At 46.0% G+C, this 15,870-nt stretch overlaps 1 protein-coding gene across 3 annotated transcripts in view; it reads right to left on the bottom strand.

The window, feature by feature from the left end:
* Window positions 1-15,870, bottom strand: part of TECPR1 (tectonin beta-propeller repeat containing 1) — a 57,460-nt gene that overhangs the window by 29,660 nt on the left and 11,930 nt on the right. For 2 of the 3 annotated variants that reach the window (XM_029056349.1, XM_039911090.1), the window contains exons 2-11: window positions 15,226-15,458; window positions 14,531-14,713; window positions 14,138-14,260; window positions 12,950-13,075; window positions 11,156-11,330; window positions 10,938-11,038; window positions 9,799-9,900; window positions 8,357-8,502; window positions 7,383-7,861; window positions 2,074-2,219 (exon numbers count right to left, since the gene is read on the bottom strand). In XM_029056349.1, coding sequence (XP_028912182.1) covers window positions 2,074-2,219; window positions 7,383-7,861; window positions 8,357-8,502; window positions 9,799-9,900; window positions 10,938-11,038; window positions 11,156-11,330; window positions 12,950-13,075; window positions 14,138-14,260; window positions 14,531-14,713; window positions 15,226-15,450 — 1,806 coding nt within the window. In that variant the 5' untranslated portion in view covers window positions 15,451-15,458. Of the gene's footprint in view, window positions 1-2,073; window positions 2,220-7,382; window positions 7,862-8,356; window positions 8,503-9,798; window positions 9,901-10,937; window positions 11,039-11,155; window positions 11,331-12,949; window positions 13,076-14,137; window positions 14,261-14,530; window positions 14,714-15,225; window positions 15,459-15,870 lie in introns of those variants that run through there. The other variant, XM_029056356.1, reaches the window with a different exon arrangement.

Here is a 15,870-nt window from a genome sequence, read left to right as displayed (position 1 = left end):
AATTGCTCACAGGTTCTATTATACTTCCACCTACTTCATTTAGGGGTTCGTCCCAGGTCAATTCCTTAAGCCCCATTCAGGGGGAAAAAAATCATTTGAGGATTGGGGAGTATTTCCCTCACAGATGTAACAGTGACTCTGAAGTATCTATAGTTCATCTATTGCCTAATTTAGATTTTAAAATCAGTGTAAAATTCCATATGCAGTCAGTTCTGCCAAACATGTTTTCACTACATGTTTTAGATGCGGATGCAACAGCAATATTAGGTAATGTTCTTCTGACAATGTGCATCTTCTTGGTGGAAACAGTGGGGACTCGGGAGTCCAGGGACTGACTCTGAACTGAACTGTAATCTCAGTTCCACCAACTGCTTGCTGTGTGACCTTGGGAAAGACACTTGACTTCTCTGTGCCTCCATTTCCTCATCTATAAAATGGACATTCAATGCCTGTTTTCCCTCCTACTTGGTTCGTGAGCCCCAAGTTGTCAGGGTCCCAGGGCTTAAATACCACAATTATTATTGTTATTACTATTATGTACAAAACAAATATAAAGGTAGGATTGTGGACATGTGCAAGGTATCAAACATGGAGTACTAAGCACAGGTTTTCTTTAACTTGGGGTTTGGCAAGCTGTATGTGATCTGTAGGAAAACTGGGGATACTGAACTGCCATGTCACCAGGGACACCTGCACATGTAAACCTTGATGACAGACACCTACGAACACAAACTCAATCAACTACAGCTGAACAGAGATACCTCCAGAAGAATGACGTAGTAGAGGAAGCCAGAGGAATGTATGACATGGAGGCCCTCAATCAACAAGAACTTATTTATCCCAATACAGGAGGCGTGGGAGGATAAAGGAGGCGGGAAACTACTGGAGTCTTGGAATGACTGAAGCCAGGCGGGGATCATTTGGAAGGGTTCCTCAGAAGAGCTTGGAGTGGAGATCTGAAGGCTGGAGGGACATGGTTTGGTGGAAAGGAGGAGTAGGAGGGCACTGACATGTGAGTGATGGCTCACTCACACAGGCATTTATGCGGAGAGTTGGCAGAGCTCTTTTGGAACTGGGAACACATGATAATTCCACAGTCATCTTTGGGAAGAGGTGATTTAATTAGCAAGGGAAGGCCGAAATCCCAAATGGTCCCACAGGAGGAAAGTTCATAAGGAACTGAAGTTCCAGTGAAAGACTGCATTAAGAGTAACTGCGTATCCCCTGGTCTTGGGAGGCCAGAGGGCTGGGGATCAGATTTCATCCTGCCACTAAACACCTGGGCCACAGCTGTGTCTCATTCAGTTGTATTTATTGAGTGCTTACTGTGTACACAGCACTGTACTAACCACTTGGGAGAGTACAATACAACAATAAACAGACACATTCCCTGCCCACAATGAGCTTACAGTCTAGAATCTGTAGATTCAGTTACCTAATACATGAGAGAGGGATTGCAAGACCCCCTTTCACCACTGGATATTGTGAAGATAAATGAGATGATGCATTTGAAGTTCCTTGAGCCTTTGGTGGCTACAAGGAGACAGGGATCACCAGTAATCTGTTCTAAACATACTGTCCCTGACAATGACAAGCTCAGCCAACGGCACTCTACCCCTCAAGGATAGGGCTGGGATTTATTAGACTGAGGAACTGAAAAACAGGTTCTTGCTTCACCAAACAGTAAGATAAAGATCTTGGTTTTTTTCATAATGCAACAACTCTTGCAGAGCCCTTGCAGAGCTACAGATATAGCAACACGTTCCTGGAAACTGTCTTCCTGTTGAAGTACCCACCTTTGAGCAGTTCACTTTCTAAGAATAAAACTGTTCCCAAGCAGTATGCCGGGGGTTAAAAAATGGCCTTCAGGTTTCAAAGTGGTGGAAAGGTATGTGATGGATGGATCTGACCTATGGCAGGGAGGGACACAGGTATGGTTATGCCAGGGTGACAAGCAAAATTTACAAACTAATCACTCCAGCTGGCTCACTGAATCTAAACTCTGAAGGACAGTACAATTTGTGGTATTAAGGAAATAGGAAAAAAAAGGTAAAGCAAGATCCCCATGTGTACCTGCTCAACGGCCTGTTCATAGTGTCTAAAATTCTCCAATTCTCGTTTGGTTCGTTCACTGAGCTGCTGAAAAATCTGTTTCCGCCATGCAGCTGTCTGGGCTGGAGTGATGGACAAAGAAAGTGTCTGCACTGAGGGAGATAGGCCTGCAAAGCAGAGGAATAAGATGATATCATCAATATTACTTCATCTGTTCACTCATTCAGTCATGCACTCACCACAGCATACTGTACTCCCAGTGCATGCTGAGCATTGGATAGGGTGCTCTGGGGAATTATAAGAAAGGACACGACCTCCGTCCTCCAGGATTTTACAATCTAACGAGCAATGTGGGATAAACACAAATATGAAGCATTCTGACACACAAAAACAGCAGGAAATTGAGTTAGAGCAAAGAAAGATAAGTGCAAGACTGCAGCAAGGATCCATAGTTCTCTGAAGGAGGAGGTGGCTCCAGCAGATTAACAAGAAGGGGCTGGATGAGGTAGAGATGGGAGAACTTAAGCTGGTGAAATAGCAATCCTCATGGAAGCCCCCTGTCTACAGACTCTCCCTCTATAGCCATTCTTCACTTTATTGCCCTGTTCATTTATCTAAATGTGCATTTTTCTCCACTCATTCCTCTCCGCCTCAAGCAGAAACTCCGGAATACTGTCCGTAAGGCACTCGATCCATTCTCTCCCACTTCATCCCAGTTCAGTCAGCCTGTCAATGATATTTATTGAGGGCTTACTGTGTGTAGAGAATTTGGAAGAGTACAATATTACAGATGTGCTCCCTGCCTACAATGAGCTTACAGCCTAGAGCTCACTCTACTCCTTTCAAGTCGACCTACTCATTGTGCCTCATTCAAATTTCTGTATATTCTATTATGGTATCTGTTAAGTGCTTATGATGGGTCAAGCACTGCTAGAAGCGCTGGGTTAGATACGAGTTAATCAGGTCAGACACGGTCCCTGTCCCACAAGGGACTCACGATCTAAGTAAGAGGGAGAACAGAATCTCTTACCATTTCTCTTGTCACTGACCCCTTAGTAATCAATTGTATTGATTGAGCACATAGTGGGTGCAGAACACTGTACGAGGCACTTGGGAGAGTACAATATAACAGAGTTGGCAGACACGTTCCCAGACCATGAGCTTATGTCCTCCTTTCTATCAACAACCTCCTACCCTTTCAACATCCAGCAGATTCCTGTGCTTCTCATCTTCAAGGTCCTTATGAGGTCACATCTCTCTACTGCTTTCTCCTTCCTGTAATTTATTTTAGTGCCTGTCTCTCCCACTAGATTATAAACTTGAGGACAGGGATCAAGGCATTTCTACTTGGATGTCCTGCCATCATCACAAACTTAACTAGTCTAAAACAGAACTCTATCTTCCCTCCCAAGCACTCTCCTTCCCTGGACTTTCCCAATACTGTAGAGTACAGTGCTCTGCACATAGTAAGCGCTCAATAAATACTATTGAATAAACAAGGACACCATCCTTCCTGTCTTACAAGCCTGTAGCCTTGGTGCTAGCCTTGCCTCCCCTCTCTCATTCAACCCACATATTCAATCTATCATTAAATCCTGCCAGTTCAACCTTCACAACACTAAAATCCACCCTTTCCTCTCCACACTCCATCAACGTTAATCCAAGCCTTTATCCTTTCCCGGTACAATTACTGTATCAATCTCCTTGCTGACCTCCCAGCCTCCTGCCTCTCCCCACTCCAGTCCATCCTTCACTTTGCTCCCGGATTATTTTTCTACAAAAACGTTCAGGCTGTGTTTCCCCACTCCTCAAGAACCTCCAGTGGTTGCCCATCCACCTCTGCATCAAAAAGAAACTCCTTACCATCAGCTTTAAAGCACTCAATCACCTTACCCCGTCCTACCTCTCCTCACTACTCTACTACAACCCAGTCCAGGCACTTTGCTCCTCTAATGCTGTCTCGCTGTACCCTGATCTTGTCTATCTCACTACTGACCTCTCACCCATGTCCTGTCTCTGGCCTGGAATGCCCTTTCTCCTCAAATCTGACATTATCCTCCCCACCTTCAAAGCCCTATTGAAGGCACATCTACCCAAAAAACCTTCCCAAACTAAGCCCTCATTTCCTTTTCTTCCACTTCCTTCTGTGTTGCCCTGATTTGTTCCCTTTATTCACCGGCCCCCTCAGCCCCACAGGACTTAAGTACCTAGCTGTAATTTATTTATATTAATATCTGTCTCCCCCTTAACTCACTGTGGGCAGGGAAGGTGTCTCTCATACTGTACTCTCCCAAGTACTTAGTGCAGTGCTCTCCACAAAGTAAGCACTAAGTATGACTGACTCTTTTTTTTATGGTATGTGTTAAGCGCTTCCTATGTGGCAGACACTATACTAAGCACTGGGGTAGACTCAAGATAATAGGGTTGGACACAATCCATGTCCCAAATGGGACTCACAGTCTAAGGAGGAGGGAGCACAGGTATTGAATCCCCATTTGACAGATGAAGAAACTGAGGCACACAAGTTGAGTGATTTGCCTGAAATCCCACAGCAGACAAGTGACAGAGCCAGGATTAGTACCCAGGTTCTCTGACTCTTAGGCTGGTGCTCTCCCAACTAGGCCACGCTGTTTCTCTCCTATTGTGCTCTCCCATGTGCTTAGGACAGTGCTCTGCACAGAATAAATACTATTGAGAGTAGTAAGCAGGTTGCCTTTGGGAAATTATGGGATGTTAAGAAAGGGCTAAAAGCTCACTTTTCAACATTCTAGTCCTCAGGTGGTGGGGGGGCATCAAGATGGAGGGAGAGAGGAATTTGAGGATGGGGAGGGGAATGAGGACAGGACTGGAAATGTAGATTGGGGCAGTCATCCCAAATAAAGTAACAAATTGTGTGCTCATGGTCTCTCCAAGAGAGTACAGATAAGAGAAGGGGACCAGGACAGGACTGAGGAATGGCCAGAATTCAAGAATAAGGAGGTAAAGAGGAGACAGCAGAGGGAGACAAAGGAGAGAGAGGCTGGGGTGATTGAGGAAGACCAAGAAAAATACAGTGACCTAAAGCCAAGATCAGAAAGTTTCACAGAAGCAAGGATGGTTGATGGTGCCTAAGGCAACAAAGAGAGAGGGAGATCACTGGAATTTGGAACTTGAGATTTTTCCTTTAGTAAAAGACAATTCAGTTCACATGATCAGCTGTCCTATATTTAGTAATAATAATAATAATGTTGGTATTTGTTAAGCACTTACTATGTGCCGAGCACTGTTCTAAGCGCTGGGGTAGACATAGGGGAATCAGGTTGTCCCACATGGGGCTCACAATCTTAATCCCCATTTTACAGATGAGGTAACTGAGGCCCAGAGAAGTTAAGTGACTTGCCCACAGTCACACAGCTGACAAGTGGCAGATCTGGGATTTGAACTCATGACCTCTGACTCCAAAGTCCGTGCTCTTTCCACTGAGCCACGCTGGTCAGTAGCGTATAATATCATAATGGCCCAGATATGTACAAGTCTCTGAAAGTTTTTTGGCCTGCTAGGAAGTCCACATAATACAATGAAGGAAATCAGCATTCTCTACTTTTCGCTTATGGCCAATCCTTTACTTGTTAGAGGCAAGGAGCACTTCTGGCAAATGGCCTTAAACTTGAAGGAGGTCTCTTATCTTTCCTCAGTGAAACTCTGACCCCCACAGGACTGTGTGAGCACAGAAGCATTTGGAGAGCCTTCAGGGTTATTGACTGCTTCTGCCAAGTCACAGACAGGGAACTTTCCTCGGCATGGCTGAGTTCCAGGTATTTAAAGGTCAGCAGAAGGCTTAAAGGGCAGAAGCTGGGGGAGGGGAGAAACTTGGAAATCATTTTTTGAAGAGTGAATATTATGAGTAAGTGAAAATATCAAGCAGGTTACCACAGGATCACAAATTTAGGGCACTTTTAGGAGAATCCCCTCTCCCTGTAGATGTGGCTCTTTCTCTGGAAGGATTGTTTAGCATTTCCCCGGAGAAGATCACTTTGACCCCCAGGGCCATGCAGCTCCTCATTGGATGAAACTTTCCAAATTCTTGGCTCCCGACGGGGACTCCGAGAGGGTGCCATGGGCCAACCAGGAGGGGAAAGGCAATTTTTGCCAACTGTTTCTAAATTTGCTATGTGATAGACCGGCTACTGTCCTGACCTCTGACTTTGAGGCCATGAGAAAGGGAGCAGGGTGCCACCTGTCCTGATAGTATTTACCATTTGCATTGCTGGGCAAACAAGTCCCACTAAGCAACAGTCACTGAAATGAAAATCAAATGCTTTACCACTCAGCTGCACTAGACATCTGCTTCCTGCAGCCTGCCTGCTGCTCAGTGGAGCCATGTGAATGTGGAAAGGACAGTAAAGGGCTCCACGTATACAGATACATTCATGAGTCTGGAGGGGCAGAGGTAGGGGAGCTGAGGGGGGCGGAGAGGGGGAGGAAGGAAGTGCCATGAGATGAAGGTATGAATTATGTAGGCAGTGTGAACAGTGTGAGCCTGTCCTTTGATCAAGTAAACTAATACAGCCAGGATGAAGTGCTGTTCTTTCTGTCCAGCTGTTTGGACATGGAGGGCTCAGGGCCCTTTCTTGTTGTCTGAAACTGAAACTGTGACTACCTTCAGATACTCAAGCCCTTAGAGGAACAGCAGTGCAGGTGCTTTGCTTAAACCATTAGATGAGGTTAGAAAAACTCTCCTGCCTATATAGAAGTCCATTCTTAGGACTGAGAAAAATTCAGAAGACTTTCCTACCGGTCCTCCTCACTGTCTTTGCTCCTCTATAGGAACCAAATTTATTACTTCCCACCATTCACCAACTACCTCAATTCCTCTGTTTCCCGGCCTTGAAACAGAGAAGGAGCATGGTCTAAGTAGGCAGAGCACAGGCCTAGGAGTCAGAGGACTTGGGTTCTAATCCCCGCTCTGCCCCTTGTCATCTGTGTGACCTTGGGTGAATCACTTAACTTCTCTGTGCCTCAGTTCCCTCATCTGTAAAAATGGAGATTAAGACTTTTAGCCCTTTGTGGGGCAGGGACTGTGTCCAATCCAATTAGCTTGTATCTATCCCAGCTTAGAACAGCACCTGGCATATAGTAAGTGCTTACCAAATACCACAGTTATCATTATTATAATTATTAAGTCTGTCTTTCAAACCTAGGTTAGAGGTAACACTACCTAAAGCATCAAGACCCACACCCTGAATTGGGCAACGTCATGACCCCAACCTCCGCCCTCCCCTCTCGGGGCACACTGAGGGGTTTGGCCCTCTTTCTTCCCCTTGCTGCTGGCTAGATGGGGAGGCCCGTACCTGACTGGATGGCGAACCACTTCAGGGCCATGTGGGTCTCTACCACGCAGCCTCCGCCCGACACCCAAGCCCAGAGCGGATGCTCATCAGTGCCGTAGTGCTCCTCCAGGCCTAGCGGGAAGAGCCCCAAGGAGGAAAGGCTGGAGGTCTCTGCCAAGCAGCTGGCAGACAGCGCGCTGTTCTTCTGGGCCTCTTTCAAGTCAATGTTGGTCCAAGGGAGTTCAGCAGGGTCGGGCCCAGACCCACATCCGGGCTCCGTCCTCTTTGCTGTTGACTCAGTCCCTGAGGTCTTCTCCCGCGTGGAATCAGAAGTGAATTCGGGATCTCTCCCCGGATTCCTGGGCGTTGTCTCTGGGAGAGAACTGCCAGGGGCAGGGAATGGGGGTCCCAACTTCTCAGCTTCAGAGGAAGTGTCAGTGTCACTCGGGATAAAGGAGTCACCACTCCCTCTGACTTCATCACCAAAGAAGCAGCCAGCACTAGAAACAAACCAGGAGGATATTGAGGTACCAATCACAGTCAGGCTATGGGGAAGCCTCCCCACACATAGTGAGGGTCTCTGAATCCCACTAAAATGATCCCCATCTGGTGGATAAACTCTCCCCAGATCAGAAAAGAAAAAAAATAAGTCCCTCTTTCCCTAGGAGCGCAAAGTTATGAGAAACAACATGGCCAATTGGATAGTGTACGGGCCTGGGAGTCAGAAGGACCTGGGTTCTACTCCTGGCTCGGCCACTTGTCTGCTGGGTGAACTTGGGCAAGTCACTTCACTTCTCTGTGCCTCAGTTATCTCACCTCACCTGTAAAATGGGGATAAAAAACTGTGAGCCCCATGTGGGACATGTATGGGGTACAACCTGATTTGATTCGCTTGGTTCTACCCCAGCGCTTAGTACAGTGTCTGCACACAGTAAGCGCATAACCGATACCATAAAGTAAATGAATAGATAACAATAACAGTACTGAGAAATTACCTAAGAAGGCTCGAGGAACTCCCAGTTTGCGATCGGTCATTCTCTCGGTTTGCTACGATTGCCTTCCATGTTTTCCCGCTGAGTTCACTCGGTGTGATGCCTTGCCGGAAATAAACTGCTCGATCATCACATCCAATTCCCCAGACCTACCATGGAGATAAAACTGACGGTCTGGAGAGTTCCCAGGAGGGTTCCTAACCAGCCAAATCCACTGTGGGAAGGGAGGGTAGTAGGCAAGGGGAAAGGCTATCAGTAGGGTAGGTAGGACAACAATTTATAATAGAGATTGATTGATTGATTGATCAGTTAGGCGAAAAAAGCTTGCAGGTCAGGCTTTACCCTTTGCAGGGACAAAGCTGCTGAGAGCACCAACACCAATTCTGCTCTGTTCTTCACTACACTTGCAAATAGTCACTTACGTTAAGTGTGTGTAAGCAGGGAATGTGGGCAAAATGAGCCCATTCCACCTTTGTGTGGGACCTGCCCCTGACTGAAAAGGTTGGGGTCGGCCCTTAGAGAAGGAGCCTGGCTGGAGCTGAAGGTACCTAGGATCTTACTGATTTCCCCCTTTCTGCCTTACATGGATTCATCCCAGGAATGACTTCGGTCATGTCAATCCCTTCACTGCTGCTTGCTCTAGACATCCTAGGATGGAGGAGAGAGTGGGTTCTCCTCTAGTTTTCATGAGGTCCTTGGTTTTAAATCCCTCAGCAACCATTTTGGATACAATACGGGTCTCCAGGACAACCCTGCTACTCTAAAAAATGTCAAGAGTTAAACTGCAGCTTCCTCACTGCAAAGCCCCCTTCCCTGCCTGGCCTAATGTCAGAATCAGCATCAATCTGCCTGAGCAAGTGATATGCCCTGTGTGCAGAAATAATGGCAGTTAATAAGCCAGCAGGTAGGATGCCGGTCACTGAAACAAGCTAGCAGCCACCGCTCTTGGACCAATCCATCCAACCAGTCTGTCCTGTAACACAAACTTTCAGTTTCAAAACTGTCTGGAAGGCTGTTTTATTTCAAAGAGCCAGCACTCTTACATGGCTAGATTAAAGGGATTCAAATAGGTCAGCTGTCCCCTTCGCTTGTTCTCCAATTCCAAAACACTTTAGAATGATACCCATTCTCACCCAACCTCCATCTCTCTCCTGGACCCGAGAAGCTCATTTTCTTCCTGTTAATCCACTCCCACGGTGCACTAGCCTAAAGGTGGTCACGCTGAAGTCATCACCACCGGTGGCCAAAACAGGGCCAGCTTCCTTTGTAAACAACTGGATCTATGAATCTGTAAATGGTGTTCAACACATTGTAGTTACAGTGTATTACCCGAGCTCTAAGCCAATGCTTGCCCGAATGAACACTGATCAAAACAAAACAAAAGAAAAAGACATCCAGGAATCCAATGGGTCAGTGTGCCCCCAAGAAGCATCCTTTAGCCTTACCTGGTCATTTAACCCTACGTTTACCATCATCATTTCTCCCACCATCTCAATCCAACTGGTACCACAGGGATTGTGCGAGTTGACACCTCTTCTAAACCATACCTTGACAAATCAAGGAGAAAAACACAAGTCTTTTCAGGCTTTACTTTGGACAGAAAACCACAGAGAGCTAGTGAGTTTTCTTAAACTCTTTGAAAACGCAAAACAACTACAGGGTTCATTTAAAACACAAAATGCCAATTGGCCCTGCTTCACTGCTCTCATTTTCAAAAGAATCTAGAAGTATTACTACTTTGTTTAAAAAGAGAACTCCTTTGTGGAGAGAGTAAGTGGATTCAAATCGAACTGTTTTTCCCTTTTTTCCCTCAGTCCTCCTAACCCTGAACCTCCTTTGCTCTATCCCTTGTCCCTAGCATGAGCTCTGCAACACTGAGTAACTTTTGGTAGTGGATCCTCAGTGTTACTACTGCCCCCCAGGCAGAAGAAAACAACTTTCCAGATGAACCTTAACGATTGCCCTCTTTCCAAAGCATCTGAAGCGCTCTCCTTTAGATTCTTTTATCTATTCTCACAGGATCTCTGAGTATGCAGGGACAAGTATTGCTATCTTCACTTCACAAAGAGAGGAAATGAGGCTCAGGGAAGGTAACTGACGTGACCAAGGTCATGCAGAAAACTACAGGCATAGTTGAGATTATTCCTCCTATCTGACCCCAGTCCAGTCCTCATTAGTAGGTTATACGGATGAAGGCAGCAGGAAGCACTGCAGAAGTAGCCAATAACCCACCCTGACTACCAAACCCCATTCCCAAGCAGGACAGGCATCCTTTCCTAAGACTTTCATCCTCTCTTCCCCAGCTAGACTGTAACCCAATGAGTAGGGGTTCTGTCAATGCCTAACAAGCTAGGTACTAAATTGCAAGCTTCTCCCACTAGATTGTGCACTAGTCGAGGGCATGGATCACGTCTACTGTATTGCTTGTACTCTCAAAGGCATTTAGTACAGTGTACTGCATACAGTAAGTGCTCAGTCAATACCACCAATTAGCTGATTTGACTGTTGGTGCTCAAACTTTTCTGAGTAATAATTTAAAAAAAATGCAGATAAAACACATCCCTGGGTTCTCCCCAACTCTTACTTTTCGGTCTTTGGTGACTGCCCACACTACGTTGACTCCAACGGAGACATGCATGATGCCATTTTCGGACACAGGAGGTTCCACTACTGACCAAGAACTTCCTGCGCGCCCCCCAAGGAAAAAAACACACAAAAACACAAAAGAGAGTCTTAAGAATTCAAGGCTTCCAGACGCTTGGAGGATATGAAACGATACGTAAAAGGCTGGCAGCCAGTTACCTTTGGAGTTATTTCTATCGATTCCTTCCCTCACAATTGCCTGCCCCTCCCAGAGAGTCGCCCACAGGAGATCATAAGGCCCACAACTGATCTGCACAGCTTCACCGGGGGTTTCGACCATGGTCCAAGAGGAGCCCTCTGGGTTGGCGTGACAGACATCTTCACGGTACCACACCTAGAAGGACGGCAGGACAAACACTGGATGTGTGCAAACTAAGACTTGGAGACAGCGCTACACACTGGCACCAAAGACTGAGCTAAAGTTCTCCCTCTGGTAGAGGGTGGCCCTCATGTTTGTTCCTCAAGTGGCATTTGTTGACGCAAGCTGCCATAACTCCCGACAGCTGCCATGTACTCAGCTGGATGCCAAGGGAGGAGCTGATTTTCAGTGAGCGCACCGTCCGACTGAGCTAGGCCCGTGGTTGGAGGCAACCCTGACATTTACAGAACGGGGTGAAATAAAAAGCATCAATCAAGACTTCAAATGACCTAAACATGTGCCATCTACATTTCCAATGAGGCTTTTTCTCCCGCGTATGGAGTGTCCAACCTGTAAATATGCAGCCTGGGTACTGTAAGTCAGGGGAAAGTGGAGAAAGGCAGAAACTGCTACCCACCCTGAAGCTCTGCATGCCTGTCTGGTTTTGAAAAACAAGCATTAGCCTCCACTGACCTCTTTGTCCGGCCCTATCCAGGCCCAAGAGCTACAGCTGCTTTCTAGCTGAGAATGGCTGTCATCACCAGAGGGGACACACTCTTTCTTCAAGGTTTCTGATTTGCTTACTCTGTGGGGGGGGGGGGGAGGGAGGAAGGGGGTACACACACATGTGCACTTCTTTGGCTTTTTTTTTTTTTTTTAAAGGGTTAGGTGGAGAGAGGCCAGACTCTGAGGACTGGCAACACTTTGTGTCCTGTACATCCCTCTGGTGGAGGACTGGCCTCAACACACTTCTGAACACGGAAAAATTACTCCTGACAAAAAGGGGAAGGTGCGTAGGGTCTTCCCAAAAATCAAGATAAAAGGCGAGGAGATAAGAGGCAAGGTCTGAAAGGGAATTCAAAAACACTGGAGTTTCCCAACTCACTGTAAGGGAAGGAAGATGGGGAGTCTCGAAAGACAATCTGGGGATTGGGATGACATGTAGGAGGAAATGAAGTTTCTTTACCTTGCTATCTTCAAGTAAAACAATAATAAAGGTCTTGCCCAGGTAGGAAGAGGGCACTGAGCAAGGAGAAACACACACTACATGGCACTAATCCCTTTTTTTACTACCTCAGATTCTCTTACCACTGTACAAGTTCGGTTAGCCCAAATGCATGAATAGAGTCCTAATGATTGATCATTATACATCATTCTTAGATTGTGAACTTCATAAGGGACTGGGTTTCATCTGCCTATTTTATAAATAGCCCAGCACTTAACAGAGTGCTTGACACAGAACAGACATTTCATGAATATCAAAATTAGTGAATACAATTTGTATATGTGTCTAGTTCAGTGGATTTTGTCTTCCCAGTTATTCACTCCTTGATGTCAAGGACTAAGCTTCTCCAGTCAACCTTTTATGATACTGCCATTCACAATATCTGTTCGGTAAGTATTTATTGATGATGATAATAATGAGTTAGACTGCTCAGGGAAAAATGAAGTCTACTGGGTCTGACAGCTAAAAACCTGAAAGAAATCCTGTAAAGTAAACAACAAGCAAGGCTCTTATTAACTCATCTCTTGGTGATCGACCCCAGTGTTCAACCCTTTGCTTGCTGGAAAGTAAAACAAGAAAGTAGCACTACCTTGCCTTGCAGAGAAACGGCCCACACCGACAGCTGGCCAACAGGCTCATCTGTGATTTCCCATCCTCCAACAGAAATGTCATTAAAGGGGTCAGGTAATTGTTGGGGGTCATCATGTGAAGGAATCTGAAATGAAGAGGATATGGACTGTATATTCAGTGCACTGGTTACCCTTTCTACAGCTCCTTCCCTCCACATATATTGGGACTCCTAAAAGTCACCACTCTGCCAACGTTATTTCAAAGGCATTAATTTTATCTGGAGACCCACCCATCAATGACTATCAAGACCAACTCAGCACTCTCTTTTTCCCCTTTGGCTTTTATCACTAGCCATTCTTAGCAGTTCTCTGCCTGCCACCTGTTGCAACAAGGAGCCTACTGAATGAAGCTTATGGCGGTTGTAAAAGGTGAGCTGAGTTAAATTAACCAGATAAATCCAGGATTCAGGAATTGCTGGATTCTAATCCCAGCTCTGCTGCTAGCCTGCTGCGTGACCTTGGCCAAGTCAACCTGACTTCATTTGTTAAATGGGGAGATGATCCCTGCTCTCCCTACCTTTTAGACTAGGAGCCCTGTGTGGGACAGGGACTATATTGGAGCTGATTATCCTGAATCTACCCCAAGGCTTAGCATGGTGCTTTCACCCACAGTAAGTGCTTCACAAATACTATAACCAAAATTCCAGATTTTTATTGTTTTAGTTAAAATAAGGTGAAGTTCTTAGGGGATCATTAGGACAATGAAATCCTACACATTTTGTATTTGTGACTAGAGTCAGGACATATGTCTTGCATGACTCAAACCCCATGTGTTACCCTCCTACTTATCTCCAGCTACGCCAGCGTAGCCTCACATGTCATCACAGCCATCTTTAAAATAAAGTAACAACTGGGGGTTGGTCCATAACCAAGAATATTGATTTTATTATTTGCTCTCTGGGAAGTGCAGGCCGTGGGAGCTGGGGAAAAAAATACATATTGAAAGACTGATAAATTCTGGTACTTAACTCCTAGGTGTCACCACCTTAGCATCTGCAACAACTAACAGCATCAGGTTCAGTAATTCAAGATCCTAGCAGAGGGTCTAAAACACCCATTGCTGCGTGAGATCCCAGGCAGACAGGCTCACAACCCACAATGGGTTTCTCTCCACAAAAACAGTCATCCAAATATGAAACAAAGGAGACCTTGGCCCAAGCGTCCCGGGATTTATATCTCCTGTATCGGATCCACTTCCGTCGCCGCACACAGGAATTCCACTTTTTGTCCCTGGTGTAGGTTGCGGGGAAATCCATAGCGTATGTCCATCCCTGAAACATCAAGGGTATTTTTTTTCCTTCTTGAGACTTTGGCAGGGGCTTGGGGAGAAGGAAGGAGGCCAGGGTACAATGAGAAAGAGACAAAGACATCAGGCAAGCGCACACAGCGGGCAGCACAGCAAGCAGGGGGAGAGCAGAGTGGCAGTGGCTGAGGGCAGGGCTTTCAGGTGGTGCGAGGAGGAGAGCAGCACTTCAGAGGAGTCAGGCCAACAAGTAGACTTCCCATAGGAAATCTATTTGGCGGTTGTCGAATTCACCTACCCCTTTCTCTGTGGGTTCCCCTCCAAAATTTTCATCCACGTACCAGTCAGACTCCCACTCCCAATGTGGAGACGGCAGCACCAAACTATCAAGCTGTTGGTGTTTCAGACCACTCACGTCGCTCCATTGCCAGCGGTCGCTAGGCATTAGTTTCTCACAGAAACCACCTACTGGATTCCACCGCTGTGCAGACAGGGAGAAAGGGAAACAAATCTTTCAGGTGCATTTGCTTTGGGCAAACCACAGCCCCGGCCAGAGGTTGCTGGATGGAGGTGAGAGATTGGATGATAAAGGCTCCAGTTAAACTGTGAAGAAATCTGTATATTCCCATGGAATTTCTTCTATCTAAAGCCCCGGCTGCCTAACCAATCAATTCCCCCATGCCCCACTTGACCACTGAAATGCAACCAACTCAAATATCCAGCAGTCTTAGTAAGAGCAGCCCCATTTCCCAAGACTGTGGTATTAGTTTAGCTCCTAGCTCACTGAAACAACTGAACATTGTTACGGGCAAAAGAAAGATGTTTTCTGTGCTAGACCAAGGAAGTGGGGTGTTTTTTGATTCCCTTTTGGTTTGCTGCACGTTTTAAATGAGGGAATGTAAGACTATTTTCCCAACCATATCCAGTCACTCATTAAAATCCAATCCCCCCATTGGCTCCACTGCAGGAATCAAGCGCGACAATCCCCCTCACCTGGTTCTCATATGTTTCCTCTCGATATCGAATGGGAACGTCACTGGCGTACACATTCACGTAGACCTGATTGTCACAAGCAATTCCCCAACAGCACTGTTTGACTGCAGTGACTCGCTTAAACTCCAGCTGAGCATCTTTGCAGAGTTCCCAGTACTGTCCAGCAGTGGACAGAGTGTACACTCTCCCGAAGATGTCCACAGCCCACAAATGAGAGTTTGGCATGGTGGAATCTGGGGACAAAAGAATATTAAGGAGCAATGAATGCCTAAATTGGATAAGGATTTACTAATGCTCTTATGGAAGTAAACTGCAAACTCTAAGGGATCAAATGTTACCTGGAGTTGAGTCCTGACTCAAACAATCTTCTCTAGATAATATGAATGGAGCACTTTGATCAATCAATAGTATTTATTGAGCAGTTACTGGGTGCAGAGCACTATCTTAAGCACTTATTTCATTCAACAGTATTTATTGAGCGCTTACTATGTGCAGAGCACCGTACTAAGCACTTGGAATGTACAAATCGGCAACAGATACAGTCCCTGCCCACTGATGGGCTTACAGTTTAATCAGGGGAGACAGACAAAAACAATAGCAATAAATAGAATCTAGGGGATGAACATCTCATTAAAACAACAGCAA

Source organism: Ornithorhynchus anatinus, chromosome 2 (assembly GCF_004115215.2).
Source record: "Ornithorhynchus anatinus isolate Pmale09 chromosome 2, mOrnAna1.pri.v4, whole genome shotgun sequence".
Taxonomy (NCBI): domain Eukaryota; kingdom Metazoa; phylum Chordata; class Mammalia; order Monotremata; family Ornithorhynchidae; genus Ornithorhynchus; species Ornithorhynchus anatinus.
The sequence above is the reverse complement of the archived record's forward strand: the minus strand, read 5'-3'. Positions and strand labels throughout refer to the sequence as shown.